We start from the raw sequence: 19,434 nt of genomic DNA, 5'->3' as shown, positions 1-19,434 counted from the left end.
AGATATTTAATCAATTTCCCCTTTCTGTCACAGGTTTTATGAATATGATGGGTGCTTTTGCGGGTATGTATCCAAGGTCTTTATTTATTTTATTATTTTGCCTTATTCAGGAAATGTCTGTCCTTCATTGTTTCTTGAATTGAAAAGTGTAAACTCTCCATTGTCACTGTAGTCACTAATCTTAAACCCCTCTTGTCCTTCTGCTCGGTGTGTGTTTCTCAGGACTGGTGCTGGTCTCCTTGTCCGGTTACCTGATTGAGGTGACGCTGTCGTGGACCCCGGTGTTCTCCCTCATCACTTTGGTAAATACGACAGGCCTCGGGGTTTTCCTCATCTTTGGAGATGCTCGTCGCGTCGACCTGGAAAATTAAAGCCAGGTTATTGTGATTTGACCCAACATCTTTTCAGTTTGTATCTGATTTGAGAGACCGGACATTATATTTAAATCTCCATCCACAGTCAGTCCCACTTAATTTAATTTTAGATTATTTAACTGGCTGTGAACAATGCAGAAATAACTACAGGTTTGGTTGGTATAAAGTTGTATTTTCTTTGTCATTGTTTTGATAAGGGAATTTCTTCTTGAAAATGAAGGAACATGAACTTTTTGGTTTGTTGTGTTTACTTTAAGTGACTCTAGATAGTATTGTCTGCTAGATGTGGCTATTGTACAAATGTTTATTACTGTATGAATATTTAATGTAGAGAGTTTAGTTGGCACACAGAAATGTTTACATTAATAATGACTGCATGAAAAATGCAACCTGCTGGTGACTGTTTAATCTAAAAACATGGACGAGGTAATGTCCATGTTTGTCAGAGATGGAGACTTCATTTACCTGCCTCGACGTCTGACTTGACACTGGAGTCAGTTTTGATCTGTGAAGGGTAACAGCAGCTGAACATATAGGTTTATTTTGCTAAAAGAGGTTGGCAACAAATGAAAGGACCAAAACCAACAATGCAATGCATTGTCTGTGGTTTGCACCCTCAAACACACACACAAACACACACACACACACACACACACACGTATATACGGGATCACAATCATATACCTACATTTCCTCAAGCAGTTGGGTGCTGCTTTCGCGAATGTTACTCAAACAGGAGTAGATGCTGCATTTGTTGGACTATTTTCAGCGGTGGATTTGGTGCTCTAGTGAGAGTTTACAGCAGGAGAACAGTTTATATTGATCAATTAATTGTTGGTTTTGGTCTTTTAATGGGATTTGGTGATCATAATGAAAATATAGAATAACACCAGACATATCCTTTAACTAATCATGCCACCGTTTGCTGTGGAAATTGTATAGATTGTACATCCTCTTTTAGGATTCTAATTCTAGGTGGAAATAATGCACTGGTAAGTGATATCTGTCAGCCTCGTGTTTGGTTTGCGATTGACCAAAATGTTCAAATCCCCGAGAGCTATTACAGTGCCATCAATGATCGAGGTGAAAACAAGGACTTACAGGTCGTACAGTTTTCTTTAAAGGACTTGGCACTTGACTTGGACTAGTTAAAAACAGCTACAAACACACGTAGAAAAAAAAGTGTTTCAGTTTGGTTATGGTGTTTGAAAAGTGTCACTCTTTTGTACTTTTTGTATTGTATTGTAATGAATGACCTTGTTAAATATCCCAAAAGCATTATCTAGCATCTTAGCCATCAAAAACAATTGATATTTATATATTATGTGAATGAAGCCCTCCACCTGACACCTTAACAGCAGAGGGCTGGTGTCCTGGGAAATTGGGAGGAAGCAGGTTAAAACATCAAGCTGAACTGCTCAAACGCCAGTGGTTACAATCATAATACAGATGTAATGCTGCAGGCTCGGGATGTTTCAAATTCAGAAGATTTTCTACCCACAAGGACCGTTCTACACCAGTCAATACAAGAGTATTAGCTTTATTCAGATCAGTGATACTGAAAGCCGGATAATAAAGTAAAACTACAATCTGCTCCTGAAGCGTTGAAGAGGTCGCCCTGTGGAGAAAACACAACACAGTCAGGATGAACAATTAAAACTTCAATGTTTCTGTTTTCCTGAGAAGGGATTTACAAGCACAAGAGAGATGACGGAAGAAATGGTGTCTTTATCTAAAACAACATGTGGCTGAACTTCATAGGCTTAAGAAATCTTGTGAAATAAATGTGTATTGGACATTTTTATGTCTGGTCTGTGTCGTTTAAATGGAGGGGATTCATGAGGCTGTTCATTAGATAGGAGCAAAATGTTGAACAGCTTTTTTTCATCTATTCATTTTGAACATTTGAAATCTTCATATTAGGGATGAGATGACCCCTAGTGGTCATACTTTTCTCTGTAGTCTGATTTCTGTTGATGTGTAAACAATAAAGCACAAACAAATACCATTATCTGTAAAATGAAAATATAATAATTAAATATAACAAATACAACCAAGACATTGTGTTTCCATTAAGAAATGAAAGCTTTTTTTTTTTTTTAATATGTAAAAATGGAGACAACATATATAGATATTTATTTACTATTTAGTTTAAGCTGGAATTACACCCCTCTAAAGCAATAATTTAGCCCAAAAATTAAAATACTTTATTAAAAAGAAAAGATTTAATTTTACTCAGTGCTAATGAGAAGTAAATACATCCCCCTTTAACAGATATATGTTTGGTTTTGCTGTTGCCACTAAACACTATTTACATAGACGTCACCTGTAAATGTGTGCTGCTTTGTTCACAGCACTGAAACCACATTCAGACACATCGCAGCTGTGGCAGAGTGGTAAACTCACCTCTCTCTAACTCCCAACCACATTATTTTCACGTTCAACCTCCTGGTCCTCGAGCTTGTTCACCAACCCCTGACTCAAGTGACGTCTGTTGAGGCGCTGCGTCAGATATGGTGCGTCAGAAAGGTTTTAACACACCTGCAACAAACACTTCCCCTTTAAGGAGGACATCTTCTACTCCACTGTAATACAGCTGCAGCAGGGTGAACCACATCTTCATAACCACTTTAAACCAAATTAAATAGACAGTAGAGGACGGGGGGGGTGGGGGGGGGATATGAGCCATGGCGGAGGGTCTGGTTTCAGCACCCCGGTCAGCGCATCACGCAGCCCGCCGTGTGGTTCAGTCTGCAGAGATGGAAAAAAAAAAGCAACACAGATGGGCTCCATCACATTAATGTGGTCTGCTAGACGCTTTAATGGGGGCAGCGCTCAGCGGAGACTGGATCCACGTCATGACGCTGCTCCCTCAGCCTATGAGGACCGGGGCATGACAGCCGCACGCAAATCAGGACAGGGAGGCTTTTGATGTACAGAAATGTCCAATATTAAGAGAGAGAAAAAAGAGGGATAACTAGTTTTATTTTAAGCTGGAGGTCTGGTCGGACTGGAGCGCGTCTTTCTCTCCTCTGGCACAGAGCCCCGCCATCAGCCGGCCTGTCCGCCTGCCTCCATCAGCCGATGCCTGCGCTGTGGACGGTATTGTTTGGCCTGCTTTACCTCCTCCACGTCCATCTCTGTAAATCATACACTGCAGGGATGTTTCCGCCGAGGAGCGTCGGCCGGAGCCCCTGAGAGGCTGCTGCCGTGTTGCGGAATGAAGGCGCAGCAGCTGGACGCACCGGAGCCGGACTGGAGGAATGGACAGTTCATTATGGCGTTACAAGAGGAGCTCCAGTAGGTGCACAAGGACAAGAAGAGGAGGAGGAGGAAGAAGAAGAAGAAGAAGAGGCGTATTGTCTCATTCAGACTGAGCTCGCATGTTTCTAATGTGCCATTTGTGTTAGAGTCTGGTTTTACTGCTGTAAATTACAGATCACGTTTGTGGACATTTTAATGGCGTTGATGGCGCACAGGCCTGTCGACTCATTTATGTCCTCTGTGTGTGTGTGTGTGTGTGTTTCGTCCTGTGATGGTGAAATACTCATAAAGCTCCAGCTCTCCTCGGTAAGGGAACCAGGATTGCCGCTCCTCGTGTTCACGGCGGACCTTGATTTATTAGCCATACAATTAAGGCACGCGGTGAATGCCAAGAGAGGAATCACACTCTCCACGTCCTGCATCATTTATGAAGATGGAGAGATTTAAAACATCTGCAGAGAGAGAGAGAGAGAGGGAGAGAGAGGCAGAGAACACCTGCCTGTGCTCACAGGAACAAAGACTGCCTGTTTGCATGACCAAAATGTGACCAAACTGTGTTGTTTTTCTTGCAGATTTTGTAATGTTGTGATGTTTTCTGTATAAACGAGCCTTCATGAATCAGTGACTTCAAATCGGTGCTTTTTCTGCATTCACAAGGTGGTGTGTGGGCAGAGTGTGGAGAAGCACAGATCATTTGTAAAACTTGAATTCATATATTAGAAATGCAACAAATTACACAAATAGTTTGGGTTGTTTAAAGTCAGGAATAAGGCAGTCCTGAAATCCTGGTTTACAGGGTCCAATGGTGATGATTGCAGCTGAGACAGTTTGTTGATTCATCAATAAGTCAAACACACAAAAAATAACCGGCAGCTGTTTTGATAATCGATTCATCGTTTCAGCCATTTTTCAATGAAAAAAATGACCCAATTACTGAAATCCTGCTTCTCAAATGAGAGGATGTGCTGCTTTTCTTTCTCATATATCAAAGTAAATTGAATATCTTTGCATTTTTCCCACCATTTTTTGGTAAACGATTAATCGAATTAATTGATAATGACAATGACTGTCAGTTGCAGCTCCAGTGATGACTTTAAATATCTTGTTTTGTTTGTTCACATTTACTGTGATTTAAAACTTACAAAAGCAGAATATCCGCACACTGGAGAGTGTGTTGGTTCATAAATGACTGACTCTATGTATTTGTATTTAGGAAGAAAATAAACACAAACAGCATTACAAATGGGTGTGAGGTTGATCTTGAGTATATTTATCGTCACAAATGACCAATTGAATTGAAGTCAGCTGTAACACCTGAACGCCACCTGCTGCTGCTCAGAGAGTGAAAACAGTCCAGTCCAAAACTACTGACAAAAAAAAAAACTAAAATAAGAGGCAAAGAGTAAACATTGATCATTTTAAGATCACTGTATCGTGTCAGGTGGAAACAGACTGTAAATTACTGGTGAAGATGATGTTATTACCAGTGGTGCAATATAGCAAATACATTTACATTTAGAATTCATTTTAATTCTGTACTTAAGTACACATTTCAGGTACTTAGGCTTTACTGAAGTATCTCCATTTCATGCAGCATCACACTTGTACTCCTCTTCGTCCCTACAAAGGGTAAATATTGTAGTTTATTCTCCACTACATTTGTCTGGGAGCTTTCCTTACATGTGATGATCTTATAGACCATGATGCATTGCTGTAGATTAAACTACCCCACAGGATATAAGGTAGTTCAAATGAGCTCAACCTTCAACATCTACAGCAGTAAAGACTTAAGTTTTTGAAATCTGTTGATATTCTTTACTTTAGGGTCACAATACATCTTCCTCCTCTGTTCGCTGCTTTATTTATCTCTTAAGTGATTTCTATATCAATGGGCTGAATTTATTGTTGCATGGATTTTTTTTTTTTGTAGTTTATATTTCGTCTCTGTTAATTCTTTACATTGTTGCACCTTCACCCTCAGACGGACTCATTTAGGTGTTTATGAGGTGTGTAAACAGTAGCTGCATGAAGGGGATTTGAAGGACAAGGGTGCCCCTATTTGTTTCTTATTGTCCACAAATCCTATGAAAAGACCAGAACCTGATCTTGACTTGATCCCACACTCATACAAACTAAGTTTGTATTCAGTGATGTGTACCAAATGTCCAGTATGTCTGTTGTCATAGAGATCCATTGTTGTCCAAAACTATTAAAAACACCAGTTAGCCTTTTCCTTCATTACAATGAACATGGACATTATAGTTTATTTCAGTGAATCCCACATACTCTGTCCTGCTGCCCTGAAATACTCACTAAATGTACATCAATCCACCACTTAAAATGGTTTCCAAACACACCATTTACTCCTGTTTGAGTGAAGTGCACTGAACATCCATGTCAGTGTCCAGCTGTTTTAGTGAGATTACTGAAACACAATTGATTGCTTTTATAATAAATATGTTAAATGAATAATTAATGTAGCAAACTGGGAAGCAGAATTTAAGTTTGTTTTTTTTTAATAAGTAGTGCTTCAGAGCATCATGAAGGAATCAAAAGCAGAGATCCTGTATGAGGTATTTATACCCTTTACTGAAGTAGAAGTACTAACATCACTTTGAAAATACTCCACTATAAGCAAAAGCTTTCAAAATCTTACTTATGTAAAAGTGTGATGTGCAAAATTGAAAAACGCCAGAAGTAAAAGTGCTCAATAAGCAGTAAAATGTTCCCTCTCTGTGTTTTACTAAGTATAATGAGTTTGGTTTATTATCACTGCTGCCCTGATGTCTATGTGTCTTTTTACTGCTGTAGATGTTTAAGGTTGAGCTCATTTTAACTACTTTATATGCTGCTGGGTAGTTTTATCCACAGCAATGCATCATGGTCTAGAAGATCATCACGTTTGCAGTGTTGCTGCTCTGGGAAAACTTCATATCTCTAATGTCGCATAAAGTATAAGTTCATCAAATATGTGCTTAGAGGTCATAATGTCATCTACTGCACAGGCTGCAAATCCCTTTGTATTGAATTTGGTGAATTGGAATATATTCACAGGCAAAATAAAAACCGCACAGACTACAGATAAGTATATCTTTAATAATGAACATGATCAAATCTAAGAATGTGATGGTGACCTCTGATACAATGGATATTTAATTCAGGGGTGACTTAATTTTTTTTTCGTTTTTTTTTGCATAAATGTTTTATAATCCAATACCAGTAATATAACTCTGATTGCTCCACAATCATACTCCCTCTCTTTTCTTTCACTCTTGCATACACACATTACAGCAAGCAATTAAAAAAAGAAAATCACAAACATATACCATATAGGCTAGTCTCTGGGTTCATACACTTGACGATAAATCAGTTAAGTATAATGCTACAGTTAAACATTTTTGAGGCGATCTTAGTTAGAAATGCCAGTACATTAAAGCTTACATTTTTCTGAGGATGATGTGGACAGGTTATAGCAATGAAAATGATGAGAATGCCAAGATTATAATTATGTTAAGAGAGAACAAGAAACAAACAAAAGAAAAACAAAGTGACAGGCCTGGCTTGAGTTTTATAAGCAGTACATGCTACATTTCCTCCAGAATTGAACAAACCTCTGTTGGAACAGCGAGGGCAATAAAGGGAAATAAAAGTCACCCTAACAGGGAAATAAGACAGAAAGCAAATTTTGTGTTGATAAAAACCTGAACTCATACAGTAGATTTGTGTTTCCATCCTTTAAATAAGAAAGAGAGGGACCACCTTTAAGAGTGTTTGATCTCTAGATGTCTTTTCCCTGAAATCTCTAGCTGAAAATTTTGAGGTACAGTTCTGGAAAAAGAAAAGAAAAAAAAATACAAATTTCCTTTGCACTAGTGCTGAAAAGAAATGTTAAGGCTCCACTCTGGAGAGACAGAAAAAATCCCACATTTATCTCCACTTTTATACTAAATTTAAATCAGTTTAAAGCCAGGTGATACATCATTCAAAATATTAGTCTAACATTTATGCTTTCTAACGTCACGACCTTGCACGATTATGTCTATGCATACGGAAACTCTCAGTGTACACATTCCTCCACCAAAGTAAGACACCCCGAACATGAAAAAAAGGGGGGCATTATATTCTTCTGATAATATAAAATACAACTGGCCACACACAGATAGCAGACATTTGTCAATAAAGTGTTGTTCACTCAGTAAGATTAACCAATACAAGCACTTAACATTTCTCCAACACACAAACCACAAAGTGAACAGTCACTGAATATCAGCAGCATGTTGTAGATTTTCAAAAACAGACGTGCAGATATTTGTTACTTATATTTAGGTAAGAATGCAAGTTCCGGGGTAGCGATAAGAGATTCATAAGGCTAAAAAATACGGAAAAAACAAGAAAATATATATTATTGAAGCGATTCAACTGGTGGAACTAGCTTCATCCCTGCACGCATCTTAAAGACCGGGAACCAGGAGCAACGAGGGTCAGAAGTTTGACATGGGCCAAAGTCAACTAAATTAAATAGAAAAAAATATTAGTTTTTGATTTCTTTATGTCCTTGTGTTTTCCTTTTCAAATCTATATTTTTGTCTACAGCCGTCTTCTGTTTACTTCTGACGATCCTGAAAAAGACCAGAAATCATTAGATTCATTAATGTCACATCACTCACACCTGTAGTACAAGACTTTTTATAGCAGTAAATTATAAAAGCCATATTTAGAGTAGGGACAGATGAATCCATAACACATTTAATTGACTTTCAGTAGATTCATTGTGTTTTCTGCCTGAATTAATGATTTTAATTCTGGACTAACATGCAATGCTTTTGTTCTGTTAAATGTGTAGAGTTTTGTTTGGTGTGATGCAGCACACCAAACTGATTACGTCATCTTTGTGATTTGTCATACAATAATATCATATCAACATCATATCTTAACCGTATCAACATCAGAGAAACAACTGGACTGAATATTCTCACCTCAACCAGCCCTAACCAAGATAGAGAGAGGGAGAATCAAGATGGCAGACTTTACCTGATCAATTCGGGATCTGCTCTGTATTGAGGCGGGCTCATAGCTCTGTTAAAAAAGACACAGGGCTTTACTGGAAAGTCACATTAGAAATACATGTCATCACTTTTAATACCACAATAAATAAACATTACACCAGCAAACCTTTCAATCAATAAAAAGAATGAAATACGGGACTGTACAAATATTATCAGGCAGGGAGGGGGTGGTCACAAAAGGGGGAGGTTGTTAGCCTTTATAATTTTGCTGAAGGGACTTTTTGGGAGACCATATTTATATTTATTTCTGCCTTTCCCCTCTAATATTTATTACATAAAAAGATATCAAATAGTTGGTTGGCAACAAGATGGCTTTCACGTGTGCCGTGACGGTGCATTTTGCTGTATGCAGAGGACAGCAGTTCAATGTTTGTCACCACAGTCAGACGAGAAGCCAAAACAGCACCGTATTACAGTATTATTTAGAATCAAAGGCAGAGTGAAAATATTACAGTGCTCAAGCCCCTCAGCATAACTAACTTCACTTATAGTGTGGAAATTAATGATGTATTAAGACACTGAATGCTGAAAGGGGGGTGCACAGCAGTTTTGGAATATATCACTAAACTGTGCTACATAATTTAAATTTATTGGAATTGTAACAGCTCAATACCATCATTTTATTTCGGAATATAATCTTAGTCACGGGGAGGGTCCAAAGAACAAATTTACAACACTTTGGAGGGCCTCACTTTTTTAAAAAGTGGAACATAAGGCCCTCTCCACCCCAATATTTTTTGTACAGTCCCTAAATATCTTATTATTCAAAAGTGTCCTTTGTAAAGTCTGAAGGAAATGGTTACCTTTTTCACCACCTCCTCCTCCTCTTGCTTCTTCTCATAGTGGGAAAAGTCGTCAAAGATGGAGGTGGTGTGTTTGTACTGGGCGATGATTTTGAGCACCTGCTTTGCTTTTTCCAGAGGAACCTCTTGAGTGTCACGTGAGTTGGTGACTGGCTTGTTGTCATTGTTCTCCAGGCGAATGTGGCGCAGCTGGCTATTTGGCACGTCCTTAACAAACAACCAGTTCACATCAAACTTACCCTTCCACTTGTCCTGTGCCCAAACACCAGCGCTGGTGCCGTAGTCCACAGGTGAGCACATTTCGGCCACGCCGCAGAAATGGCCGCTGCCATTGACACTGAACAACAAGTAGACAGGACCTTTAGCGTTCATAGCTCTGAAGGCTGAGTCCAAACGTTTGTTGCCGTGCTCCGTGCTGCACCAGATGGAGTACTTGATGGAGCGGTGGATGTCGTCCTCGGAGTAGCTCTTGATGATGAACACGCGCCCGTTTTTCAGGTTCCAGTCAAACTCCTTGGGGTTGTAGCTGTGGGCCGCACGCAGCTTCTCCAGCACTGGGTGGGACTCTGATCCTGGCTCTGGGGGAACACCTCCTCCCCCTCCACCTCCGTTACCTATACCACCACCATTAGAGGAGCCGCTGCTGTCCAAACTTCCACCACCGTAGCACAAGTTGCGGTTGCGGGGGGCTATCCAGCGGGTCTGAGGTGTTGGAGTGGAGTTGTGGTTCTGGTAAGACTGTGGGGGAGGAGGTGGAGGACCCTGCATGGTCATCTGCTGCACAAGGGACTGGGCAGACTGTAGGGACTGTTGGAGGGGAGGTAGGAGACTGGGAGCGTGGGAGTGAAGCTGGGGCTGGTGCTGGTGCTGGTGCTGATGCTGGTGCTGGTGCTGGTGCTGGTGCTGCTGATGGTGCTGCTGATGGTGGTGGTGGTGGTGGTGATGGTGATGTTGGGGGGGCAAAGGAGGGGCCATCTTGGTAGCAGTCACTTTATTATCCCAAGTATCAATATCCATGTTGTGTTTAATGGGGGGTGGAGGCAGAACCCCCACAGCCATGGGTGTGCCAGGTTTGTTCTTGGCCTTTTGTTGCTGCAGCTTGGCAGGTTTACTAGCGATAGCAGCCCACGATGTAGGTTTTGGAGGGGGCATTCCGATTGGTGTGCCGCCGTTGCCCGTAGCAACAGCTGCAGCTACACTGCCACCGCCACCAATCACAGAGCCTGCACTCTTCACACCAGAGCCACTTCCTGTCACATCCCCACCTATTTTTAGGCCCAGCATGCCCTGCTCTAGGCTGTTCATACCTGGAGCCTTGCTCAGTGTGTCACTATGGAAACCTGTCTGGCCATCAGGGACTAAGGTGCCTCCTAGAGAGCTAGGTGGGTAGCTGTAACTCCCCCCGTAGGCTGAGCTCTGAGTCTGCTGGCCCTGAGAACCACTGGTGCCCCAGGCTGAGAAGGCCGGATTCTCGGGGAAAAAGTTAAACCTGTGAGGATAGATGCTGCTGCTGAGCCCACCCGGCTGCCCAAACACTGTGTCGTGCATGAAGTGATGGTCTCCATTGCTGAGGGGGGCATAAGGTGTCAGGTAGGGAATTGGTGGGTCACCTCCTGTAGACCAAGGAGCCTCACTGAGGGGGTACGGAAACCCAATGGAGGGGGCATAGTAGCTGGACAGGTATGGGTCTGTCATGGACTGATAGCTGTTATTCTAAAAACAGAAATAGAATTAAGATTGATTGTTATGGCACAAAAATGCAGCAATTATTCATCCAAAACACAGTATTTTAGTATTTTTCATGTCACAGTACCTGATTAGACTGGCCAGTGAGATAGGGCTCAAAGTCATTGTCATGGACTGTATCCTTCTGGTGGAGGGAACCATTCTGCACTGAAACTGGAAAGGCTGCAACAAAATCAAACTCTTGTCAAAGCTGGACATCCAAATTTACACAAATACTACCAAACAAGCTGCTGCTGCCAAGTCTATAATGAAACCTTAAATATCTGCAGTGTACAAGTGGAAATGACATCAGCATAGATGTGTCGTGATATCACCGGAAATATGCAAATAAAATGTCTTCTGAAACAGAAGTGTTAAAAACAATTAGTCCATGGGTCATCAACATGAATCAGGACATTGTATAGCAATTCAAAATAGATTTTTCTGTCTGCCATCTGCTGAGTAAATGTAACCTTTACTATAGTTGACCTTTTGAAATGTACAAGGTGTTTTCCACTGATAAGCTGTTTGCCCTCACAATGGTGTTTGTTAATTACTGCATACTACTACAAAGCAAACATGGATCAAAGTATGTAATGATGCAAAGACATCCTCTATTACCATGTAAGTATTGTTGTGCTAAAAGATTACATGAGGTATCAGGTATCAGGTGGCAGCTGTGTGCAATGCTACACAGGCTGCTGAGCAGGTTTGTGTGCAACACATTTAGATGCAGGAACATCTAACAGGTTCAGGAAGACATTTTTGTCTCACCTTTGCTCGCATCTTGTCCTTTCGATGTCTTGGTGGTCACATTGAATGGATGAATGCATGTGAAAGGAGAAATAAGGACAGCTTGCTTGGATTTGGCACGGGTTATTCAAAGCATCACACATTATAGCAGCTAGCTGCACACTGACACGTTTAGATGTCTCCTCTGAAAACCTGACAGGCGGTGTGTTGTGCCATCATGTACCAGTCGGATACCCACTGGAAGCGGTGGCCCAGGCCTTTGATTACCAGCAAAGACCTGTTTTTTTTTTTTTTTTCAGCCATCCTTCCCTCTCAGCTGGCTAACTAGCTGACTAGCTGGCAACAGTGGCATCGCCTCCACAGTGGGAAGCACACAGCGCACATCTCGCCTCTGTGTAAGAAGTAAAACCCTGATGCTGAGCTGATGCTTACCTGAGGATCAATGCTAGCGGCAGACATCATTCATCCACCAGGTGTTGTGTGTTAGCCTGAAGCCCTGACAAGACGCACAGTGTGTAAACTGCACAAACTCCGCTGTGTGGAGCGGCTAATAGCCGGAGGAGCTGCTTCCCTGCTCCGCGTTAGTTTGCTAACAGTTAAGCACAGTTAGCAGCAGCCGTTAGCCGCCGGTGTCTCTGCTCGGCGCGGACGGTCTGCTCGTCGTAGCGCTGCTGCCACTGCGCGCTGTCCTGTCCACATTAATCCAGCGGGGCTTCAATCCGCTCCGACCCCCTCACCGTTAAATTAAAACCCAACCAACTCGGTGGCCCTGCTCACTTGCCCCAATGGCAGCTTCATCCGGGGTCTGCGGAGCGGAAATGACGTCAGGTGATAGTCGAAGACGCGTACACGGCTACCTAGCAGCAGCAGCTAGCAGAGATGCTCCGCTTCAGCCGTGTTCACATTCAGCTTTACGGACTGAAATAAACTGATTTCTCCACACTAAAACATTTTAAAGTGTAGTATCTACGTACATAAGCACTGCAATATTTTGACTTGTAAGATAAATGGTCAAAAGTAAAGAGGAGACATCCACAACAGAAAAACAAATTGATTCCCTCCGCTAATAAATGTTGAATAATAATGAAATGTGTGCAACAAGCCAACACATGCTGAATTGTAGACATGGTTTATTTCAATGAATTATAACATACACTGCACGAGTTGTATGGGTCAGTTTTTCTAACTGAAATAGCACATATTAAGATTTTCTACATTTCTCAAAACATCAGAAAGGATCTGCTGGGTTACTTCTGTGCATCTGTCAAATCACACTTTTCTTTTGAAGGCTACTTGAGTGCTTAATATCAAGTGATTTGCATCTCTCACTCACACTCACACTCACACACGCACACACACACAGAGGTAGATTTACAGGTGGATTTACAGCATTTGAACACACCACGAAGAGGGCCTACATTTTTCATACAGTTTGTGCACAGTGAGGTTCAGCATCTGTGACAGATGTTTTTATTGACAACCCGGCCAAAGCAATCCAACTACAAACGTCTTCGAAGTTGTTCCCCCTTCTGCTCGGCTCCTTCTCAGCGTTTCCACAACCGCCTTTTTTCTGGTTTATAATCTATTTATAATCTAGAAATATAGAAAAATACATTGCATGTGAGATGTTGAACAGATAAGACAGTGAATGACGGGTTGGATGGCCACATAAAAGAGGCAACGCCACTGAACCTACCCACAGGTCTTTACACTAGAAGAGCAACTGAGAGGGTTTGGATGGATGATGAAATTCACCAATGAAATTAACTAAAACAGATGGGAAAAAACAACATAAATAAATAATACAAGAGCAAATTGAAAAAAAGACTAAAAGAAATGGCAGATGCTGTAGAAAACACCTGTTTATACTTTATGGGGATAGAATACTTTAAGAAGTCTTTAAAATAAACACTGTATGTAGAATAAATGATATTTTTAACCCCAAAAATGATGGTTTCTTTCACTGATCAGAAGCATACTTACAGCTGTCTTCCTCATCTGAGAAAGTGCTGACGACGTAGCAGGCGTGAACAAAACCCAGGAGCTGTGGGAATAAATAAAAAAAAAAGTGTTTTTAAATTGTCCTCAGTTTTCTATATTCTATTCTTTAAAATGATTCATCACAAACACCCTCTTGACAGTGATTTTATGGGACGTTTTGACATGTCACAGCAGGAAAAGCACAAGTGTAAATAATCAAATTAATGACGGCTGAATGCCATTTAGCTGCTTTGTTGATGTTGTAAGTAACACCTGTGCTTTTTCCTCAAAATGTCTGCTGTATCTACAGTCTCATACGTGCAACATGAAACAATTTAACTAAGACTAAGGAAAATGGTGTGGTGGCATCATGGTGGCAGCAAAAATACAAATTTGCACAAATGTCACAAAAAAAGCTGTTACCTTTTGTAGTGTAAGACACAACTAAACTAAAAACTAATGAATATATTTATTACCAGTTCCACATATAGTTTTGTGACGACTGGTAATTTCCCCACAGTATCTTCTGAGTGTGTATCTGTCAATCATACAAGTCTGCCTTACAGGGATGAATAAAGCTGTGCTGAATTTAAATGAGTTGACTACACATACATCGGGCACATTTAGGATGGCAAGACGGACGGACTGATGCCACCTCAGCCGCTCTTCTACTTTTCATTTACGTCACAAACTAGAAGATGTGACACCTCTGTGAATTTAATTTATTCATAATAAGACAAACTAGAGGCGTTTCTGAGGAGCTCAGCAGCACAGTGACTTCCACTAGATATCACTGTGATAATGTGGTGCCTTTTTAACGGTCCAGGCCTGTTTTCCAATTTACAGTCGCTGTTGCTAGGCAACAGGTCATTCCCGTGTGTGTGCAGAAGCATATTTATTGATATTAAAACAATATTAAATGGTTAATATGCTATTCAATTTAAGTTTTAAAGGCACCAGTGAATCCTTCTGTTGACATTTTCTCTTTTTTAATGTTAGCAAGTTTAAGTGACACAAAGGTAATCAAAATTACTTTAATAATCCCCAGGGGGAAATTGCTTTTTGTAATGCGACGAATGAGCTGGTAATGTGTGACAGCTGACAGTGGCAGAGACTCACTGATACGAGGAGCTGGACGATGCAGTGCAGGATTTCGATGTACTGGTACTCGAGCCAGCAGCTCAGCACTGTGGTCAGCTCCGGGTTTCGCTGGTTCTGCCACCCGGCGGAGGGAAGGGTCTCGCTCTCACACCCCGGCCCGTTGTCCTTCCACCACGAGCGATGCGACGACACTCCGAGGGAGAGAATGTCGCTGTCCTGCAGTGAAAGAACAGGCAGAAGACACGTGGAGGAAACTTTTCAGCTCACAGGTTCTTCAGGATGTTTCAGCTTTATTATACAGTGCATAGGAGAGAAATCTGAGCTGTGACAAGGATCAGGAGTAGTGTGAACATGATACGGTTTAGTATAAGCCTCACTTCCTGTCTGCCTTTTCATTTGAGATTAAGCTATCAATTCTTTATTTTATATTATTCTATTTGCGTAAGGTTTACAGGAAAAATGATCAAAACATTTCTGGGTGAGGGGCTAACTCAGTTTTGACTGTCTGTTCCACATCATGAAGGCAAAAAGCTAGAAAATAGCATAAAATGACAGGACAAACACAGAAACAATAAAACTAACAAGTAAGACCAAAAAAAATTTCTTCGTGTATAAGGGCTAAGCTATCGCAATAGCACAATAAAATAAAACACAATAAAATCTTTATTCTTCTAAGTTCTGCATGATCTTACTTAACTAAAAGTACACAAATATTAGCAGTGAATTGTACTCAAAGGATTATAGATAACGTACTGGTTTGGTCTCTCTGACTGAGAGATTTAGAGGGAAAAATCTGTGTTTGGTGGAGCTGTTAACAACCCACAGACATCTGAGATGTGACCCCGACTCCACACTGCTTTTTCGAAGACGCCAAAAGCCAAATAGGCTGGAAACCGCTGCTTTAATCTTTAACCGTTTATTGGCTCTTAAAAGCTTGTCACATTATTCATTGTGTCTCAAGCTGTCAGAGAAATGTAGTGGAGAAGAAAGCATAATATTTACCTCTGAAATTTAGTGGGGTCATAAAGTAGCTTAAAATGGAAATACTCAAGTAAAGTACAAGTGCCTCAAAGTACAGTGAAGTAAATGTACTTTGTTACTTTAAACCACTGTAACCACAGTGACAGGTTACACAGTGAAGTTCACCTTTGACCTTCTGAATATAAAATGTCATCACTTCATCATTTTATTCTATTAGTGTGTATTAATAATTAGTGTGTGAGTTAAAAATGTGTTTTGTGAGGTCACAGTGTTTTATTTGATCAAACCAGGACACGTTTCTCTCATTTAAGAAACACTGATAAACTTAGGGCCACTGTTTCACAAACTGAGCTTCAGATGATTGTTCGCGCTCTTCTATCACCCCAGTTGGTCCCTTTGCGCCTGCCTCAGCAAGTCGTCTCTGGACCATCTACAGCCGGTCCAGAACGCTGCTTCAAGGCCGCTAACCAGGTCCAACAGATCAGCTCACATTACAACCCGTCCTATCCTCTTTACACTGGCTTCCCAGCAAGTTCAGGAATCAGTGTAAGGTCCTTGTTTTCACATATAGAGCCCTGTGTGGTGAGGCCCCAGGGTGCTTCTCTGACCTGCTTCATCAGTTCATCATCACCAGGTTTTACTGTCGGTCCTTCACACTCCACTAAGAACGAAAGGTGGTCGTCTCTTTGAAGTGGAACGACCTTCCTTTAGACATTTAATCCATTCTCCATTCTTTTTACTGTTTTTATTGTCTTATTTGTGGGTTTTTTATATATATATATATATATATACATATACACACACACACACACACACATATATATATATATACATATATATATATATTTTTTTTTTTTAAACCTGTGACGCACTTTATGACCTTGTTCTGTGAAAGATGCTACACTAAATAAAAAGTGCTACACTAAATAAACTTTACTTACTTCAAATATGTTGTGACTGAGAACAGACTCAGACTGTAAAGGAGTGTAATTATCATCATCATCGTCCTCCTGTGTTTCTGGAGGAAGGTCCAAGGAGCTGAACACTGTATTTAGGAGCTGAAGCTGTGTCGCTCTGTAATTATCGGACACTTAGGTGACCACTAGACTCACCTTTGAAAGCCCTCCCAAATCCAAGTAGAGGCAGCTGACGAAGACATTCCAGCCAACCCACAAAATCGTCCACAGCAGGTACTGAGGAGGCAAAAGCACCATGTTATGAGGAAAATAAAGAAAAAGTCACAATTCTTCAATGTGGTCATAGTGTAACACAGGATAGGCTCCACGACATGATTAAAAAGAGGAGGAAGAAAGACAAATAACTATGTTACACATATAGTTCTTTGTAACTTCTTGATACTTTCTGCTTCTGAAATACTAGATACCACCACTAATTTACCTCAGATGAAACAATCTGAATCTGTTACTGTGTTTTTTTTCTTATTATCAGTAGTAATAGTAGTATAAGGATGGTGACAGTGCTGATAGTTTTGTTGTTGTTTTCTTTCTTTATGTACAACTTACCTCTCACATTGTCGCTGTCACACACATGCATTCATGCACACAGACACAAACACACTAACAACTCAGATACCCAGTCAATAAGGCCTCAGTTTACTCTGCATATCACAGCAGTTCTTTTTTCTCTTTTGTTTCCTCATGTTTTTCTTATCATATTTGGCCATTTCCTACTAACATGGCATACTTTTGTCATATCTAAATAAGGGGGGATGAGGGTTGCAAGGGGTCAAAAGTGGACATTTTTCATTTGAGAGGAATAGTTTGACATTTTGGGAAGTGCACAAACTCAACAGAAAATCAGACAATCCCCTCACCATAATAACGTAGCGTGATCTGTACTGGATGACACCAAACAGGCCCAGGATGACCATGATGATGTGGAAGAAGTTGACCATGATGGGAGCCCACTGGTACCCGAGGAAGTCAAACACCTGCCTCTCCAGCGCAGTTATCTGGAGGGGTCAACATGAGCAGAGAGGATGACTTCTACAAGACAGCGATCTCTCCTTGTTGTGCGTCCCATGTGGTTGTATTTCTTATTTTGATAAGTTGTCGAGGCAACTGAGCCCAGAGGGACAAAGCATGGTGGGTAAAAGGCAGACCCGGTGGTGGTGCTGTGTCTTCTGAGGTCTGCGCCCCAGTCAGTCATGAAGGGGGGCAGGGTGGGAAACTGAGAGGAGGAGGACAAAGTGGGTGCAGCCCTTCATTGTGGTGGTTGTAGTGGTGGGCGGCCGCTGCTTTACATAAGCACCTCCGACTGCAACAAGCTCACCATTACTACGGTTCACAATAATACACCTTTATCAGGGCTGCAGCGAGCTGTGCTTTCCAGTATCGATGAATCTGCCATTTGTTTGGACTATAAAATATGAGAGATTAGTGAGTCATAATTTCTCAGAGCCCAAGGTGACATCTTCAGATGGCTTGTTTAGTCCGAGCAACAGTCCAACACACAAAGATATTCAGTGTCCTCTGAGAGAACGCCAAGAGAACCAGCAAAAATGTGCAGTTGAGAGACTGGAACCAGTGATTTCTTTTGGCATTTGTGCTATTTAACTTGTATCTAAATTGTAGCTGAGTAATAATCGTTTTAGCTCAAAGTTCTTATATTTCATTTCATTGTGCTGCTGATGAAACAACCTGAATTAGAATGTGAATGGAAGACCATCAAACTCTGCAGAAAACAACGTGTTAAGCAGATTTTGGTGTTTATTAAAATATTGCCTCAATGTAGGATTTTATATTTGTAGAGAGAATATAAAACAAGCGGCCTCAAAGCACCAGCAAAGGAACTTTCTTTTACAACAAACAAGTCTTTTTTTTTAGATACTTTCATTCAAAATGTAGCTTTCATTTGAGACTTTAAGTCATTTTTCACCCGCCCAAGTTGAAAAAGACAACTGCTGGCCTGATGTGTAAACAGAGATGTGTTCGTGTCGAAGCATCATGTGCGAGAGAGAAAAACATCTCACCAACTGCAGACCACACAGGAGGATCAGCATGCATCGCGCCGTGCAGCACCCCATCTTCCTCCTCTCTCGGCTCCCGCTGGGTCCGATGATGAGGATGAAGATAGCAGCGGTGAAGTGAAGGGGTTTCTAAAATAGCTCAAACACTGGGGACAACCCTGCCGGGCTTTAGGTCCATTGCCAAACGTGTGACAGTGCACTTTGCCTCCTGAGGAAAACACGCAGGCTGTCCCTGTGTGGGAACCACTGAGGAGGGGGAGGGGAGGCTGTATGACAGGCGATTAGTGCCACAAGAAACTTAAGGGGGTTCAACTTTTATCAATTAAACAGTTTGCTTTTAACACAGGCCCTGATTTACTGTGTAATTATGTTTTTTCCAAGTAGTTACCAATAATATA

At 41.1% G+C, this 19,434-nt stretch overlaps 3 protein-coding genes across 3 annotated transcripts in view; 1 reads left to right on the top strand and 2 right to left on the bottom strand.

Moving 5' to 3' along the window:
- LOC139210166 (voltage-gated purine nucleotide uniporter SLC17A9-like) overlaps positions 1–695 on the top strand; it is a 6,539-nt gene extending 5,844 nt beyond the window's left edge. Inside the window, exons 13-14 of the mRNA XM_070840151.1 lie at positions 34–63; positions 223–695. Coding sequence (XP_070696252.1) covers positions 34–63; positions 223–371 — 179 coding nt within the window. The 3' untranslated portion in view covers positions 372–695. The remainder of the gene's footprint in view (positions 1–33; positions 64–222) is intronic.
- Positions 696–6,737: 6,042 nt separating this feature from the next.
- Positions 6,738–12,782, bottom strand: ythdf1 (YTH N6-methyladenosine RNA binding protein F1). The gene is made up of 6 exons (XM_070839988.1): positions 12,418–12,782; positions 12,007–12,034; positions 11,321–11,415; positions 9,508–11,220; positions 8,670–8,714; positions 6,738–8,257 (listed from the first exon to the last, which is right to left on the bottom strand). The coding sequence occupies exons 1-6, from the start codon at positions 12,445–12,447 to the stop codon at positions 8,243–8,245; spliced, it is 1,926 nt and encodes a 641-aa protein (XP_070696089.1). The 5' UTR covers positions 12,448–12,782; the 3' UTR covers positions 6,738–8,242.
- A 914-nt stretch (positions 12,783–13,696) lies between these two features.
- Positions 13,697–19,093, bottom strand: nkain5 (sodium/potassium transporting ATPase interacting 5). The gene is made up of 6 exons (XM_070840059.1): positions 19,040–19,093; positions 17,882–18,019; positions 17,160–17,240; positions 15,085–15,282; positions 13,969–14,029; positions 13,697–13,752 (listed from the first exon to the last, which is right to left on the bottom strand). The coding sequence occupies exons 1-6, from the start codon at positions 19,091–19,093 to the stop codon at positions 13,697–13,699; spliced, it is 588 nt and encodes a 195-aa protein (XP_070696160.1).
- Between the last annotated feature and the right edge of the window lie 341 nt (positions 19,094–19,434).

Source organism: Pempheris klunzingeri, chromosome 11 (genome assembly GCF_042242105.1).
Source record: "Pempheris klunzingeri isolate RE-2024b chromosome 11, fPemKlu1.hap1, whole genome shotgun sequence".
In the NCBI taxonomy this organism is placed as follows: Eukaryota; Metazoa; Chordata; class Actinopteri; order Acropomatiformes; family Pempheridae; genus Pempheris; species Pempheris klunzingeri.
This window is presented reverse-complemented; position numbering and strand designations above follow the sequence as displayed.

Coding starts and splice junctions, on each gene's coding strand:
- nkain5 (XM_070840059.1), bottom strand. CDS start 19,093: ATGGGGTGCTGCACGGCGCGATGCATGCTGATCCTCCTGTGTGGTCTG. Junction 15,283..17,159: donor ATTTGGGAGGGCTTTCAAAG/GTGAGTCTAGTG, acceptor CTTTCACTGCAG/GACAGCGACATTCTCTCCCT. Junction 13,753..13,968: donor CTCAGATGAGGAAGACAGCT/GTAAGTATGCTT, acceptor CATCTGTTTTAG/TTAATTTCATTGGTGAATTT.
- ythdf1 (XM_070839988.1), bottom strand. CDS start 12,447: ATGATGTCTGCCGCTAGCATTGATCCTCAG. Junction 12,035..12,417: donor CCGCTAGCATTGATCCTCAG/GTAAGCATCAGC, acceptor GTGACCACCAAG/ACATCGAAAGGACAAGATGC. Junction 11,221..11,320: donor TCACTGGCCAGTCTAATCAG/GTACTGTGACAT, acceptor TTCTGTTTTTAG/AATAACAGCTATCAGTCCAT.